At 39.1% G+C, this 17,930-nt stretch overlaps 1 protein-coding gene across 6 annotated transcripts in view; it reads right to left on the minus strand.

The window, feature by feature from the left end:
• SLC25A21 (solute carrier family 25 member 21) overlaps positions 1 to 17,930 on the minus strand; it is a 553,178-nt gene that overhangs the window by 47,912 nt on the left and 487,336 nt on the right. For all 6 annotated transcript variants that reach the window (XM_061394952.1, XM_061394951.1, XM_061394950.1 and 3 more), the window contains 3 exons: positions 12,390 to 12,456; positions 4,541 to 4,600; positions 365 to 472 (listed from right to left, as the gene is read on the minus strand). In XM_061394952.1, coding sequence (XP_061250936.1) covers positions 365 to 472; positions 4,541 to 4,600; positions 12,390 to 12,456 — 235 coding nt within the window. The remainder of the gene's footprint in view (positions 1 to 364; positions 473 to 4,540; positions 4,601 to 12,389; positions 12,457 to 17,930) is intronic.

Below are 17,930 nucleotides of genomic sequence, written 5' to 3' on the forward strand. Positions count from 1 at the left end.
CATAATTTTTTTTAAAAAAGCACAACAATATTATCACCCCAGTGGTTTTTTGCTACAGTCTATTCTAGTAAAATGTGAAATAGAGGTTTTGCCAAAAGTAGAGAAAATATTTCCAAATAAGTCATTATACATTACATTACAACTCTAAAATAAAAATGTCTAAACATGTTTGTCCATCAGACTTTAGTGCTTTTTTGTTAGCACTTTCCTGTGGAAGAATTTGACTTTTTCTTATGCTACTTCCTTAACAATAAGTTACTATGGCTTTAACAAGTGGCTAGGAGAAGGGTTCATAATTTTATACTATAGACTGAAAAATAATTTTTTACATTCCCTCAACAATAGGAAAACGTTAAATGATTACCTCTGTAAATCTGTTCCGATTGGCTTGCAAGCCAACTTTTACTACCTCAAAAGGGTTGACCACGATGGCTTCTGTTAGTCCAGATCCCAGTCCAGCAACAGCAAATGTCTAGAAAAATTAAGTCAATCAATACTTTAAAACAAGTTATCATGTGTATGAGGTTAAACATCTTACTCATTACACTATGCAGCTGAATGTTATGATGAGAATGGAGAAACTCACATAAATGCACCATATACCATTACTAAACAGCTTTAGATCTTGATTTGATGCTGACAATTCATGAAGCAGAAATTACAGAAGCCACAAACCACATCCTAACAATTCAAAATAAAACGTCAAAGCCCCATCAACAATGACTTTGTCCTTTAATGAAAAGCAAGGTTGTTTTATGTATTTAAGGTGGATACTAAAACATCTGCACATGTAACAACTAAGAGTGTGACTTAGTAAAAGGAGAGCTTCGTTTTTAAACAACTGCTTAAATACATTTAGTGAGCATATAAAAAATTCAAGGGGCAGAACCAGAAATAAAATGTTTATAAAAAGCTAAATTTCAGGTAAACAAAGAGTATAGTTGAAAATATTTAAATATATAGCCACATTCTTAGAGTCACTATTCTAGGAAGTTAAGAAACAAAAAAATCATTTTAAAATTCATCCTTTATCTGTTTTTTCAAATTGAGCCTTATTCTTCCAGACCTAGAAGCTGAGGGATAAAGGTTGAGGTCAGAAGTTGCTAGGTTGTCTTGAAGGGCTCAAATAAAATCTAGAACATTCAGCAAAAGGTAACTGTGTCTCAGGTTATTTTCTACCTGTTAAGAATTTCTGCACTAGGAAAGAACAACTTTTAGAATTTTCTTCTGAATAGAATGCTGAAGGGTTTTTTTCAGAAACTTAAATAACTACAACTATTAAAACACACACACTTGGCAGGAAAACAAAATAAAACAATGTCTCAAACCTTCATACAGATGCTGGAAAAAATAATTCTTTAGTGCTGAAGCTCTAACTCTAGGAGAAGTTATACTATTATACAACTAGGAGAAGAAAAAAGCCAATCAAGAGTGAAGAACAGAAGCTCTTATTAGGAGTCTGTAATAGGAGACTAAAAGAGAAAAGGGAGAAAACTATGTTCTACATCCTTAGAAGGGGAGGCAAGATGGAACCAGGGCAGGATCCAGAGCCAGGGGATCTGGGTTTAGGTTCTGATTCTGCCATCTTATTGGCTGTGTGACCAGAGCTGGAGGCTGAAATCAGCCTGCACCCTATTTGCCAAGTGGGAGTTCTGGAAAGTCACTAGTCAGGAGAAAGGAGCACCTTTTCATAATTCACACAAAAACACCATGTGTGTCAGCTGCAACTCTATAGAAATAACTGAATCTTTTAAAGACAATGTGGTACATACAATGGAATACGACTCAGCCATTAAAAAGAATGAAATAATGCCATTTGCAGGAACATGGATGGACCTTGAAATTACTACTAAGTGAAATGTGTCAAACAAAGACAAATCTCATAGAATATCACTTATATTTGGAATCTAAAAAAAAATGATACAAATGAACTTATTTACAAAACAGAAAAAGATTCACATACTCAGAGAACAAACATTATTACCAGAGGGGAAGGGAGGAGGGGAGAGATAACTTAGGGGTTTGGGATTGACATGTACACATTCAGTTCAGTTCAGTTCAGTTCAGTCGCTCAGTCGTGTTCGACTCTTTGCGACCATGAACCGCAGCATGCCAGGCCTCCCTGTCCATCTTACTATATTTAAAATAAAATGCCTTTCCATGGAAAAAAACAATGAATTTTTTATGTCACAGTTTTCTCAACTGTAAAATGGAGACTATAATATCTAATCTTTGTATTTAATCAGATTATTATGAGGGTCAAAATCATGTGCGGAAAGAGTCTTGTAAATTGCTGTTACTGTTACTAAAAACCACTGTTACTGTTGCACAAAGAGGAAGAACAAGATTTTACACAGATTTCAGGAGAGAATAACTAACAATGTTTTCTTTTAATGCCCCTTCATCACAATTTTAAACATATCTGTATAGGGTAACAGACCAAATATTTTATTCATTTATCTCAGACCCCCATCATGGAAGCCAAAAGCAGAAGAAGAAGAAAAATACTAGTCCCAAACTCTTCTGACTGAAAAAAGCTAAAATCCAGATGTTCAGGTTTTTATTACTACATGCAACCTTCCAAGTAATTCACTTTTTTGTTCTTCTATAAAACTCAGCTACATTTGCTGTCAGAACTAGTGTTCAGCAGTCCCTTGTCAAAAGAATTGATCAGCTATCAGCATATCGTGTTACTCAGGTTGTTCCAGAGACAGGGGTAACTGTCAGGTTCCCAGCCTCCCAGGCTTTTCATGTGAGAGCACCAAGGGACATTTAACAGCTGTTTAAGTGTCTAGCTGTATCAAAGAGAAACTGAAATAAGTGAGTTCAAGAAAAAAGAAAAACTGTATACAGTTTGCATGAATTCAGTGAGAGGATCTGGAGTGGCCAAATGCTTTTCTTTTTGAGTTATCAAGAAAGAAGCATGGTCTCTCACATGGTACAGATGCTCTACCCAGGAACACCCAGCTGACCTTCTGGAAACCATCCTCTTTTTAACAAGATGTTTCCAAAGTGAGGGGAGACATTCAGGGAAGACAGTGAGGAATTAACAAGAAATCTCAGCTAATTTTAGGACTCATGCTACTACTTCTCCTTCCACGAGAGGCCTCCTCACAGCCCCCTTGTTTAAGCAGGAGCCTGGACCAGAGGTTTCCTTGTTGTAACACAAAGCAACACTATTGGGTTTCTTAACTGGAGCCTTCCTAGAAAGGGAGCATGTATGATTTTTTTTTTTTAAATAGCAGCTAATTCTTAATCAATCTTTGGTGTTGTTTAGTTCCTCAGTCATGTCTGACTTTTTGCGACCCCACAGACTATAGCCTGCCAGGCTCCTCCGTCCATGGGATTTCCCAAGCAAGAATACTGGAGTGGGTTGCCATTTCCTTCTCCAGGGGATCTTCCAGACCCAGGGGTAGAACTCGCGTCTCCTGCATTGCAAGCTTACCGCTGAGCCACCAGGGAAACACAGTGAATTACCGCTTCCCTGGTGGCTCAGAGGTAAAGAATCCCCCTGCAATACAGAAGCTGTGGGAGGCACAGTTTTGAATTCCTAGATCCAGAGGATCCCCTGGAACATGGCAACCCACTCCAGTATTCTTGCCTGGAGAATCCCATGGACAGAGGAGCCTGGTGGGCTAGGATTCATAGGGTCACCAAGAGTTGGATGCTGAAGCGACTAAGCATGCAAAGTAATTAAAGAGCTGAAGTTCAGAACACCACCCCTTTGGCTGAGTTCTGAGGTGCATTCCATCAGGTAAACTGGAGGATGGAAGGTACATTGTAAGGTACATTCATAGAGGTTGGAAAGCACGTTGTCACTTGGACCAAGGAGGGCCAAGGTAGATTTAGTTTAGTTTAGTCTTGTTTTGCAGATTTTGAGGAGAAATTATTGCATTGGCTCTTTCTGGGGCTCTCGCTGCACTGATATTGATACAACATACTTGGCCAATATAATTTAACTTGTTTTGTGAAAAGCAACAAAATCACTAAGAAAGAAAGGAGTGGTATCTACAAATGTTCAAATCACCAAATGACTTTTATGTAATAGTTGATCTGACATTGTAAGATCACTATTCTCCCCAACTATAAAGGGCCCCTCAGTGTGCATCTGACCACAGAGTGACCTGAAGTCCTATACTTACTACAGCTTGAGCAAAAGCTGGAAAAGTGACCTGTTAGGAAACAATTTTAGGTACACTGACTTTCACATAAATAGATACGTGTAGTATGTATGTAAACACATGCATTTTTTGGGTTTAAAGGAGTCTTTGACAAATGTACCCTTTATTTTATATTCTTGACCATATCTCATATGGGCCTTTCCACACATATCATTATTATCATAAATTCATCACTGGGAGCTATAAAATAGCCAAATTGTGAGTTATTAGGAAGATGGCTTTCAACAAGTAGCTGAACATTGAATAACTCAAATTCATATTTTAGTAGCTGAGCTTGGGGAATCAAAAGGGTTTTTGTTTCCAGATTTTGCTTTATGAAATAACACACACACTTAAGTATAATAAATACTCTCACTTACCAATGCTGGTGACAGTGACACATATCCAAGCAATTTCTTGTACTGCTCAAAGGTGAAAAACTGTGAAACAAAACCAAACTCGGAGATTTATAACAATTTCCTGCAACAAACCTTTAAATTGACTCTAATTTCTTTAGTAAATCATTATATTCACTAGCAACTTAAAAAATGATAAACCATCGAACACAATTTTTAATCCAGTCTCGGGTAGTTGCTATTGAATCTTACTTGAACATTCACATTTTTAAATGCAGCTATAATAACCTACAGAAGAGCTGATGGAATCCTTTATAGCAGTAAATGAACCATACAGCTGCCATTTACCATGACCATTTTCAGTTTCCCTAGACATCAATAGACTTCTTTTTTATGGCAGTGATTCAAAATTATAGGCATAGAGACCTGAAGTCTTAGGTCTCTTATGTTTTCTCTATGACCTGCTTTCCCAGTGAATGCCCAATTCTCTAACCCCCTTATAAAAGACACCCACTTCTCGGCTGTAACTCGCATTTATATTGCTGTGTATCTCTATTGTTCCATGGGATTTCTAAACACACAATAATGATGAAGATGCCATGATAAACTAGGAAAGGACCCAACAAGGACACATCTAATCTGTCCCCTGCCTGAAAGTAAAACTGTCTTCAATCTGAATGAAGAAAGACAGCTGTTTAATCTTCCCTTTAAAATCTGATGATGATGATGATGAAGATTTTGTTGGTTCTTTCAATAGTTGATGTTTAATATAATTTTCTCTGTGAAGAGATTTCTATGGAGGCAAATCTAATCAGTCACTTTGTATAATATGCCCCCAATAAATTTTTCTCCTCTCTTTCTATGCTATGCATTTTGGACAACAATCTGGTTGAACATGATGTTTTGCTCCTGGATTCTCTGTTAGGTACCCTGCCAAAATCACCGATAAAACACACTCTTAGGTCCTGCTAGGGTCTGATTCTCAAGACTACAGAAATGGCATGGGCATTTTATGGTCTTAAATGTCTTCTACTCTATTACTTTATAACCCAGTACAATGGAGCAAGAAAAAAATGTAGATTTGAAAGCCAGATAATATTCTGTTGTTAGAAAGAGGTAGTTACATGTAGACGTGGCTCTCGTGAATCTTCGGGCAATTCAAGGGTCTTTACGTCACCAGATAGATTGATTCTTTTAAAGACTCAGGAATGATTTTTGTGCTATGGCCCTTTAGATCAACTATGGATGTAGACTTTCATAGAGCAGGAATTCATTCTTTCACTGATTTGACAAATATTTCTTGGTTCACACACTGGGGATGCAGCATAAACAAGGAGAAACCCCTGCCTTCTCGGTTTAACATTCTAGTGGATGGTAAATACCCTGAAACTATCCTGATGTTCAACTAGTAACACCAGGAGCCACCACAGTTAATGAGAGATGTACTAGAAACGATTAAAAGGAAAAGGGTTATGGTCTTGGGTTTAAAAAATAATTTGTTTTTCTTTCTCCTCATGGTCATCATCATAACAATTCTTAGATAATCACTTTATGTGGATTTTGACATGAGCAGTCCTAGGTTTGAATCCTGACTTAGCTCTGGAAGAGGACACAAGACTTCGCTTCTAGAGTAGTCCTTAAATAAAAGAACCTGAGGAAGATTTCTTGACAGTCCTGGCACACTGGAGACTTTCAGATAATCTTAGTTTCCATTTCCTTTCTTCACTTTGGGACTAAAGGGACCATAGATCCCTTATTGACATGGATCATTCACGAGAGCCTGCTGTGGTCCAGGAAACATACTAAGGCCTTTGCACATGCTACTGCATTTAATCCATATGACAGGTTATAGCGCAATCATGATTCCCATTTGTAGATATCTGTCCTGCAGCTAGTGAGTCAAAGGATTGAGGTTTCTCACTACGTCCGACTCCAAAGCCTGAGTTTGCTCTCAACCACTATACTGCACTGCTCACTGCTGAGCCATGATTTTTAGTGGTTTGGGAAGAGATTCTCTGCGCTAGAATTTTCTTCCTGCTGAAATCTTCTTGCCTTCCCTGACCCTGGAAGCTGAGTTCCTTAAAGGCAGAAGATTTCAAACTTTTCTGACCACAAACTAGGTAAAAATTATTTACCCAACTCAGGTACATACATGCATGTAGCACACACTCACCTTTATAACTGAAACAAAACACTGCTGTAAAACAATGTTTACCCCTTTACTATGTGTAATACATTCTGTTTCTTTCTATTCATCAGAAATTTTTTTCTGGTGACCCACTAAATTGATTTCAGAGCTCACAGGTCATGGCCTATATTTTGGAAACATGCTCTAAGGGGTCCATGTGAGTTCAGGAAAGTTCTGGGAGAGGATGGACCTCGCAGAATGCCTCACTACCTTGTTCCCTTCCAGTGTGAGTATGCATTTTTTCTTTCTGACTTTCTGCCATGAAAAGAAATTATAGACCAAACAGATCTCGAAGAAGTGTGGGAACGTGGACTTGATGTGCTGGGCTGTGCTTAGTCGCTCAGTCATGTCCTACTCTTTGTGATCCCATGGACTGTGGCCCATCAGGCTCCTCTGTCCTTGGGGATTCTCAAGGTAAGAATGCTGGAGTGGGCTTCCATGCCCTCCTCCAGGGAATCTTCCCAACCCAGGGATAAAACCCAGGTCTCCTACACTGCAGGCTGATTCTTTACTGACTGAGCCACCAGGGAAGCCCAAGAATACTGGAGTGGGTAGCTTATCCCTTCTCCAGGGGATCTTCCCAATTCAGGAATTGAACCAGGGTCTCCTGCATTGCAGGTGGAATCTTTACCAGCTGAGCTACCAGGGAATCCCGGACTTGACCTGTAACTCTAAGCAGTTCTCACAGGGAATTCCAAGTCTACACTTTGGGGCAATTCTAGGCTTTTCATTTTCCCATCTCTAAAACTGTTAAAAAAAAAAAAAAAGAGAAGCTACCACTAGCTGGTTGGTACTCATCAGCAGTCTGCCTGGAAGATTCTGGTTATGGCTGGGATGAAGTGATTCAGGTTCCTGGCAATAAAGAAGCCTCCTAGATCAGTGATAAGTTGCTAATAGATTAAATCCAAAAGTAATGAACAATATATATTACATATTCTAATAAATAGTGCTTTGAACTTAAAAAAAAATACTTGTTTTAATTTCTACCTTTGCAATCAAAGTCTAAATTACTGAATATAAAATAAAATATCTCAAGAAAGCAAAAGTTAAAATATTTTAAAATGGATTTCCAACAATATTAAAATAATGTAATGTCATTAGAATGTGAAACCCATTATTAGCTAAAAATATTCATTCATTCAACAGATATTTATTGAATGTCTCCCATATGTAAAGCTTAAAAGATATTATACTAGACTATATTCTTAAGAACTGGTAGATTAGTTGTTATTTTAATTCCTTTCTATGCAGCACTAATCCTTTATTGCCTTCATAATATTTAGTCAAAGAAGTGATAAAGTTACCCTATAACATAAGAAATGAGATTACACTCTTCAAGGATGAAATTAGGAGAGTCAACATGTTGAAGCTCCAATACTTCGGCCACCTAATGTCAAGAGCTACTCGTTGGAAAAGACCCTGATGCTTGGAAAGATTGAGGGCGGGAGGGGAAGGGCCTGACAGAGGATGAGATGGGTGGATGGCATCACTGGAAATAGCGAAGGACAGAGGAGTCCGGAGTGCTGCAGTCCATGGCATTGCAAAGAGTTGGACGTGATTTAGCACCTGAACAATGACAACAACATGTAGTAATGTTACCTATTCAAAGTCATGCAAATGTGTACTAAAGAGTTTTGAAAACCTTTATAGTCAGTCAAGGCTTTGGGAATCTTGAACATAAAATCTGGAATCCAAATTACTATGGTATACATAATCTATCTACTGGAACCTTGAAATTGGTAGTCTGGTTGGGAGAGGGGTTGGACCTGGAGGACAAGCTGTGTGGTCCCTGGAGAAGTGTCAAGCTGTGGTTGGACAGGGGAGGTGAGCACGGTTTTCCTGGGTGACCCAGCCCTCTGGAGGGTACTTTCATTGCTCACTAAACAATCTGATGATTAAGCTGACCTCCCAGATCATCTGTTCTGAGAGGCAGTTACATTACAGGGAAACAGTCGGATCCATTTGGGTCATACTTTTAACAAGTAGGCCCTGAGAAGTGCTCAGACTAGGACTGACTATTCCCCATCACAGAAGCAAACCCTTCTGGGTACCGCTCTCAGTGCCCTATACATTTTGAAGCCTCCCAGTTTGGTGGGTAGTAACAGGCACTATTCCCAGTCCTGTGTGACTGCTGGCACTGTTCCTGCGAATCCTTTCGACCACACTTTCCAGGCCTTGCTAGTTTCCTCACATGTGCACTGGTCAGCGGGATACTGGAGGTGTCCCTCTGCAGATCTTAGGTGTCTCTTTCTGTGCAGATCTGTCTTTCTCTGGTGCTGTGTCCTGCGAACTCTAGATGTCTTTCCCTCCCAGCCTCTCAGCTCTTTCTCAACCCAGGGAGTCTACTGGTTGAGGCAGTCAACTGGATTTCTCCTGTGTATTCCTGAGCTGAGAACCCAAGGCAGTGAGTTGCGGCAATTTGCAGGGCACATCTCATCTGTTTTGCATCTCAGGTATGACTCTCCCTCTTTGTTTCATGTCCAGTGTCTTAAAAATATTCTGGTTTCATATATTTTGTTCATTTTCTGTTTTTGCTGTTTCAGGCAGCAAAGTAAATCTGGTCCCTGTGACTTCATCTTGGCTGGAAATGGAAGTCTCGGCCTTTCGGAAACTCTGAATAGTAGATGTGGGAATTTGGGGGAACAGGACAGGAATTCTCCTGTTATAAAGTAATAAATTTTCTTTCTGTTCCTTGTTACATGAAAGTGAAAGTACTATTCGCTCAGTTGTGTCCAACTCTTTGTGACCACATGGACTGTAGCCCTCCAGGCTCCTCTGTCCATGGGATTCTACGGCAAGAATACTGGAGTCGCTAGCCATTTCCTTCTCCAGAGGATCTTCCCAACCCAGGATTGAACCCTGGTCTTCTGCATTGCAGGCGGATTCTTTACCACTGAGCCACCAGGGAAGTTCCCATTCCATATGTTTCATTTATTCATCTAATATCCATGGAACATCTACTTGTAGGCACTGTGATAAGTATAAAGGATACAGTGGTGAACAAATAGACTTCACAATATATAATATTTTGTGAGTTTGGTTGGCATTAAGCAGTCCTTGAGAGTCTGACCATGAACTGATGGTCTTTCCGGACCTGTGATGCTCAAAACTAGATCCTGGAATCCAGCATGCATTGCCTGCTGTCTCTGAGCAACCAACTGGTCTCTTTCAGAAGTCTTCATTTCCTTTTGCTAATTGCAATACTAATTCTGTCTCTATTTGTGAAGGGGAGTTTCTTACTTAGCATCAATGAATATTATTATTTTAATGCTGAAATTAATTTCAAAGAATAAAGTACAGACAAAAATTATGTTTCTAGACATTGTCTGTTTCTTTCTATATACATATACATATATAGACGTAATTTCAGAGACCATATAGACATATGTATACATGTGTGTATATATCTATGGCCTGAATATTTTTTCAAAGTAAACTGTGATGGCATACAATAAAGCAGTTTATGATGTATGAAATCGTTGCAATCAGATGATCATTTTCCTCACAAATCCTAAGATAAATATCTATAAAAGGAATGTTTTCATAAATTGTGTTGAAAAACTGGTGCTATCCATCTGGCAAAGATACACTTAACTCAAAGTCATACTTAAAAAGCCAACATACTTACCATATGTCTCAATAATTTTAAGGTAAAATCCACTTGAAACAAGATGTCTGGGACACATACACCATATCCAGTTGCCCAAAAGTTCATCTGTTAACCATTGTTCTGGCAGGGAGCATTGTTTTTTTAAAGTAGAGACTAGCTCAGTTTTGTAAAGCTCAACTTTTTTTTTCTTCCATAAAAGACTGCTCAACATTGATAAATGTTAATCCTCTAAAAGCTTAAATTGTCTCTAACATATAATATTAAGGAAAAATATTCCAGGAAAAACTGTAATTACAGTTTACTTTATTTATACATGTAAAACTCTGAACAAATGAATATATTATCCCGTGGAGACAAAGTGACTTTCCTTGAACAGGAAGTATGCTCTGTTTGTTTACTTGGGCAATCTTTTATCAAGTGAAGCCATTTCATAATTCAATTCAGCCCTCTTGCGTACTTTGGTGAACTTTTTCCAGATTCTCTATTGCGATTCAGATCCTTATAATGAAATTTGTAGTGAAGTAATAATATAAAATCACAAAAACTATGGCAATGAAGAGGTGAATTTATAGAGGAAAAATGTTTTAAAGCTTTGCTTTCTGTACTCTAGACCAGAATTAAATCCTGTTAAATCTCCATTTTCACATGAGTAAAACTTTGGTGTCTGTGTATATATGTTGGCTTTTTTTTTAATCATAATTTTTAACCCAGTCATCTTGATTAACTGAGTATAAAGTATAAGCTGCTTTTTCTTACCTTTCAGGAATGTTGGGAATACAAATTGAGTAATGTGTGAGAAAAAGCTTTATGTCATCAGTTGGAAAGGAAGTCTTTAAGTTTACGTTATCTTTATTATGGAAAGACAAAGCTGTATTTGGTGATGGCAGTGGTGTGGGGGAGGGGGCAATGCCATCAGAGTCACTGTGATCAGGACTTCTGTCTGAAAGAACCTAGAAAAAAGCATGATCAGATTTATTTCTTCTTCCTTTGGAGGTCCTGCTAGATCAGGATGCTTCCCCAGTGGCTCAGCTGGTAAAGAATCCGCCTGCATTGTGGGAGACCTGGGTTCGATCCCTGGGTTGAGAAGATCCTCTGGAGAAGGGAACAGCTACCCACTCCAGTATTCTGACCTGGAGAATTCCATGGACTATACAGTCCATGGGGTCACAAAGAGTCGGACACGACAGAGTGACTTTCACTTTCACTTTCCCCTGGAGGTCCTGCTAGATCTCCACGTTCATACCCAGATACTGAACCAGCAAGGAGTACATAAACCTCCATAGGTGGGATTTCCCTGGCGGTCTAGTGGTTGAGACTTCACGTTTCAATGCAGGGGTTGTGAGTTTGATTCCTGGTCAGGGAGTTAAGATCCCACATGCCTTGTGGTCAAAACACCAAAACAGGAAACAGAAGTAATATTGTAACAGATCCAGTACTTTAAAAATGGACCACATTAAAAAAAAAAATCCTAAAAAAACTCTATAGTTCTGTAGTTAAAGAATGGAAATCAATGTAGTAGAAGCATTGATAGTAATTTTGTGAAAACAAGTACAGAATATTTTAACAGAGGAGACCAGGGTGGAAAAACGAAGTTAGCACACCAAATAAATGTGTTATATAAGAATCACACACAAAGAAATATATTGTATTAGTTCACTCTATTCATAAAATGAGAATGATTTAGGGAAGGTTTATCTACCTTTCCTCCCTCCTCTCCTCTCTCTCTTTACTAGTTATTGCTCCAAAGGCAAGTTTATGAATTGCCTTGAGAAAAAGTCCAAGCTCTTTTGTGGCTGCTGTGGTTTGATTACATGAATTTCATTTACCACTGTGCTTTCTGTGTAATTTCACCATTAGAAGGGAATGCTTTTACCTGGAGAAAGAAATCCACAAACCAATATAGCAATATTTGAGAGAATGACCAAGTCTAATTATGATAAAAAATATGATTTCTATATAAAAATTTTAGTATTTCACATTTAATTCCCATTAATGTCCCATAGCTTATTGTGGGATGTGCTAATGCTGAAGCACGAAGCCCATTTTCACTTGATGGGAAGGCATATGTTGTTTACCTTTACTGCTCTTTTTGGTGTTTCAGCCAAGATGGGTGGTAGAATCCCCTTGTAAAAACCGAACAACCTATTGGAGAAATGAAAAGATTTATGTAAGTAAGGAGGGCTTCCCGGGTGGCACGGTCTCCTGCCAATGCAGGAGGGTCCCTGGGTCAGGAGGATCCCCTGGAAGAGGAAATGGCAGCTCCCCCCAGTGTTCTTGCCTGGAAAATGCCATGGACAAAGGAGCCTGGCAGGCTATAGTCCATGGGGTTGCAAACAGTTGGATATGACTGAGTGACTATGCAAGCACACAGATATAAGTAAGGGAATTAAGATGGATAAAGCAACTTAAAGTATTCCCAACTATTCAATATAGCTCATTAGTCACGAAATCTTCCTTTGTTTTAATGCTAAAGCGGGGAGACTATGAATTCTACATTTATATGTTCTATAACATTCAGAAGAGGAATAAATGATGCTGAGACTGGAACCCCTTAGGTAAGCTGCTAAAGATAATCATGAATTGTACCTTAAAAATAAACTCAACCCTCCTTAATCTAAGGAATCTTTATTTTCTAAGTTGTGTGGTTGTTAGCGTTGAGCTCTCTACCATCTTGTATCTCTTCCCTGTGGTCACCAAATGAAGTTAAGGCTACACCTGAGCCCACTAGACTAAAACTTCAGAGGCTAACCAGGTGAGGAAACCCTCCATTTTAGCTTTACTAACATAGGGGAAACTAACCAACTATACGGCTGTGGAACTAGGGCTCCTAGCCCTGTCCCAAATCAGCCATAATTTTTTTAACTTCCTTGATGGAGATGAAAGGTCAGGGAGGGCTAAGTACAGAGACATGTTCCTGGCAGTAGAAGTATCAGACTTTCCTGGAGGCGGTGTGTGCATGCTCAGTTGTGTCTGACTCTGCGACCCTATGGGCTGGAGCTCACCAAACTCTCCTGCTGAGGTGCAGTCTCACAGGGCATGGGACAGCTGTCGTTTTCAATATTGACATGTGGTCACATATTCAGACATTTTTAGGAAAAAAAAGAATGAGTGCCTTATGCCTATAAGTTTTATAAAAAGTCACCATTTATTCAAAATCTTAAATTTGTCTGCCCTGGAATCTTTACACACTCATGTACACATATATATGTTATGAGGGTATGAAAGTGAAAGTTGCTCAGTCGGTGTCTAACTCTTTGTGACCCCATGGACTATACAGTCCACAGAATTCTCCAGGCCAGAACACTGGAGTGGGTAGCCTTTCCTTGAGGGGATCTTCCAAACCCAGGGATCAAACCTAGGTCTCCCACACTGCACATGGATTCTTTACCAGCTGAGCCACAAGGGAAGCCCAAGAACACTGGAATGAGTAGCCTATCCCTTCTCCAGCGGATCTTCCCAACCCAGGACTTGAACCGGGGTTTCCTGCACTGCAGGCAGATTTTTAGTAAACTGAATTATCATGAGTGTATAGTGTAAATATATATGTAGTATGAAAATATTTCAATAAGAAAGAATATTCTGCATCATTTTCTGAGATAATCAATTCCCCTGGTGATCTGGTAAGTGGCTATAGATAAAGGTAGGACTCAACCAGTCCCTATTTTAGGATAGCCACTTAATATCCTAGAGAAGGCTGGACTCTGATTAACCCATCAAACTTCACTCCAGCACTCTTAAGTTGGGTTCTGCTTCTAGCTGTGCTCTGGAACAAAAAAGTTAAGAGTTTATTCAGACTAACCTACTGTGGCACTCAATCCAACATGGCAACCTCTTGCTCTTCCTCAACACACTGGCTTACACAGCACCTTCCAATGAAGGGAGCAAAAGGCTCGTCTTACAGCTTCTAATTCTTAGTCCCTTGAGGGCTGCTGTTCCCTACAGTGCTTACCCCAGAGTCGTGTGTGTGTGTGTGTGTGTGTGTGTGTGTGTGTGTGTGTGTGTCTGCATGTGTGTATGTAAACAGGACACAAATATTTGTTAAGATTACAGATTTTATGAAGAGAAAGAAAAGAGTCAAATGATCCCTTAATGCGGGCTTACTCTGCCTGCTGTTTTCGACTTAATGAATAACACTAGCATTTGTGTTAATATAAAGGAAGTAAAGCAGACGTGCTTTGAAGAACTATGGGAATTCATGAATTCCCCCACTTCCTTTCCATTTCAACTACTGAGGCCTGAAATTTACTTGGAAAATTTTAATACTCTTTCTAATTTGAATTTCATTACAAATTATTATATAATTTTCAGCATGAGAATGACTCTGCCTAGGTTTGATCTTCCTAAAAGATAAATGTGATTTTCTTCAATAGAAGTTCTATATTTATAACAAAAGACATTATTAGTTCTGTTCTTTTTGTGCTGCTTTTTTCACACCTGGAAGATTATGCCTGGTTATGGCGGAGGCGGGGGGCAGGAATGAAGAACATTTAAGTAAGGAAAGCTTCTGGAACAGAGTGTCCCTGTTAATAGAGGTACTTGAAATCCCATGCAACAGAGAACAGATATAGGACGAACAGTAGCTCAGCTGGAGGAGAAAGATCTTAGGGATGAACATCTGATGAATCTTTTGAAAAGTGAGCATGTAGGAAACAGATTAGACTTTTCTGTTTGTTTCCAGGCGGTAGAACTAGGACCAACAGGTGGAAGCAACAGAGAAAGACACATTTGTGGCTCAGTAGGAGCTTGATACAAGGAAGTACTTCTAACGGTCAGACCTATCTAAACATAGACTAGACTCTCCTGAAAAGTGGTGTGTTCCCTTTGGAATGTGGTCAAGCAGTGTGGATGACCACTCCGCATGGATGCCAGAGATGGATGTGCACAACAGTGGAAGGACTTGATGTGTCTCAAGGTGGGTTTACTCCAATCCTCAGATTTTGTTATTCTAAGAGAAAGAACAAAAAACACAGAACAGCACATTTCTGAAAACAGACACTCTGCATTACTTTAAACTTTTGCCTAAAGTGGAGCACTACTGTGCTGAAGGAGGACAGAAGTCTTATAAGCAATGCAGAAAGTCTTCATTTTAAAAATGATGAAAGAAAATATTAAAAAGAGGTGTAAGGCAGAAGGGAAGAGAGGCAGCTGGGGCAACCATAAGGATTTAATCTGGAAAGAGCTGGGAGGTCCAGAGCCCTCTGCTTCATGTTGGTGATGCTTCCGCTATGTGCCCTCTCTCTTTCATGTGCAGTCATCTCTGCTCCCTCACCAGCTCCAGCTAGCTCGTCATCCTGAACTCTCTAACAGTGAATGAACAGCTTTAATGGGAAATTCTCAAGGACCATAGGCAGCAGTTGCTGACAAATGAGAAGTGAGAATCATCTACTTCCTTGCATTATTTTTATAGTACATCCATGCAATAGTGGGTATCTATGGCATAGCCAGGCTGGCAACTCTTCTGTTGAGAACTGTCCCACCCAATTTTTTTAAACTACTAGAACCCATGTATTAGTACAATCTGATACTGCTTGTAGGCAACTTGCTGAATGGATCCAAATGGTACTCCATTTCTTTGTTCCTGTTAATCTGATCCAAGTAGAGTTTTTCTCCAGGATTTTGGAATTGGAACTGAAAAGGTCAGCCTTGCTCTGTGTGGTTGAAGCTCTAAGATAATAAGGCTAGAATATTAACAGTAGTCATGTTTTCTGTCATTCAGGGAAAGTGAGTCTGCAGTGATAAGAAAGAAGGAAGCCATCATTCAGGAAAACAAAGAAGCAGGATGCAGAAGTTCTGGTACTGTAAGTGTGATTCTGCGGTCAGGATTTCTTTAAGCCTCGTTACATCTTGACCCTTCTTGAATACTGACATTTCCCTTTGCTTTTGATTCTTTGAGATACCCAGTAATATCTATAATAACTTCCTTTATTTACTTACAAACCAAAGCCCTGGATCCAGAAATTGGCCTCTACAGTCAATGTGACTATTGCTGTTCCTCTGTACTGTGGCCTCTCCTATGAAGAGCCTTTGGTCAGGTAAGAGTGGCACTTGGGCCAATTCAAAGAGTCGCACCCAAAATGTGAGCAAGAATGCAAATCAAAACTACAATGAGCTACCACCTCACACCAGTCAGATGGCCATCATTAACAAGTCTACAAATAACAAATGTTGGAAAGGATGTGGAGAAAAGGGAATCCTCCTACACTCTTGGTGGGGATGTAAATTGGTGCAGCCATTATGGAAAACAGTATGAAGTTTCCTCAAAAAAATAAAGATAGAGTTGCCATATGATCCAGCAGTATATCCAGACATATCTATAATTTGAAAAGATACATGCACCCCCATGTTCACAGCAGCACTATTCACAATAACCAAGGCATGGAGACAGCCTAAATGTCCTCAACAGATGAACAGATAAGGAAGATGTGCTACATACAATGGAATATTATTTAGTCACAAAAAAAGGATGAACTAATGCCATTTGCAGCTATATGGATGGACCCAGAGATTATCATGCTAAGTGAAATAAATCAGAAAGAGAAAGACAAATACCATATGATACTGTTTACATGTGGGGCTGAAAATATGACTCAAATGAATATATCTATGAAATGGAAACAGATTCATAGACAAAGAAAACAGACTTGTGGTTGCCAAAGGGGAAAGGGGGTAAGGAATGGAAGCACTGGGAGCTTGGGGTTAGCAGATGCAAGCAGGTATATAAAGGATGGATAAGCAACATCTCACTGTATAGCACAGGGATCTATATTCAATATCCTGTGATAAGCCAGAATGGAAAAGAATAAGAAAACAAAAATATGTAACTGAGTCACTATGTTGTACAGCAGAAATGTAAAACCACTATACTTCAACAATTTTTTTTTTTAAAGTCTGAGCAAGAGAATGTGGGCAAGGCCTTAAGCTGATGACCTATTTTTTTGATTTGATTGATAATTACTGGAAATTTTCCTAGTGTAAAAGTATGACATACAGATTCTAAAAAACAAAAGGACTGGTAATGTCTTATGAAGAAGATACTCTTTTTGGCTAAAAAACTGATGTTTATACTCACATGCACTGTTCATTCTGCCAGTTTTGTTTTGTTTTTTTCCTGTGCTCATGTAGTCTTGGTTTGAAATACAGGGCATGTAGCTTATCAGGACAATAAGCAAGGAAGTTAAGAGATTTGCAGCACTCACATCAACATGCTTCAACCTGCTTACTTCTCAAGAACCAGAGTGACACATTTCGTCTACTCCCTGAATGAATGGAAAGTGAGATTCTAATGTCTGCTGCGAAGACAGTAAAGCCACTACTATGGTTTTAAGTTTTGACCCATATTAAGCCATCTGGGGAACTCTTCAGAAGAGACACAAGCACCAGTTCAAGACCTCCTATAAAACTGCAGTATGAACAGTATGGAAGACCTCATATTTTGTTTCTCAGAGCTGTTACTTCTAAAAATTATGAGTTTGATGTTAACCACCCTGTGTAGGAAAATGTTAACTTGGTTGTGTATCAACTTTTATTAATACTGTTATAAGTAAAAATAGTCAAATTTGGTGAATGCTTAATGTGGATTTGCCACTCTGTTAAGAATAAATATATGAAGGCATGTG

Source organism: Bos javanicus, chromosome 21 (genome assembly GCF_032452875.1).
Source record: "Bos javanicus breed banteng chromosome 21, ARS-OSU_banteng_1.0, whole genome shotgun sequence".
Taxonomy (NCBI): domain Eukaryota; kingdom Metazoa; phylum Chordata; class Mammalia; order Artiodactyla; family Bovidae; genus Bos; species Bos javanicus.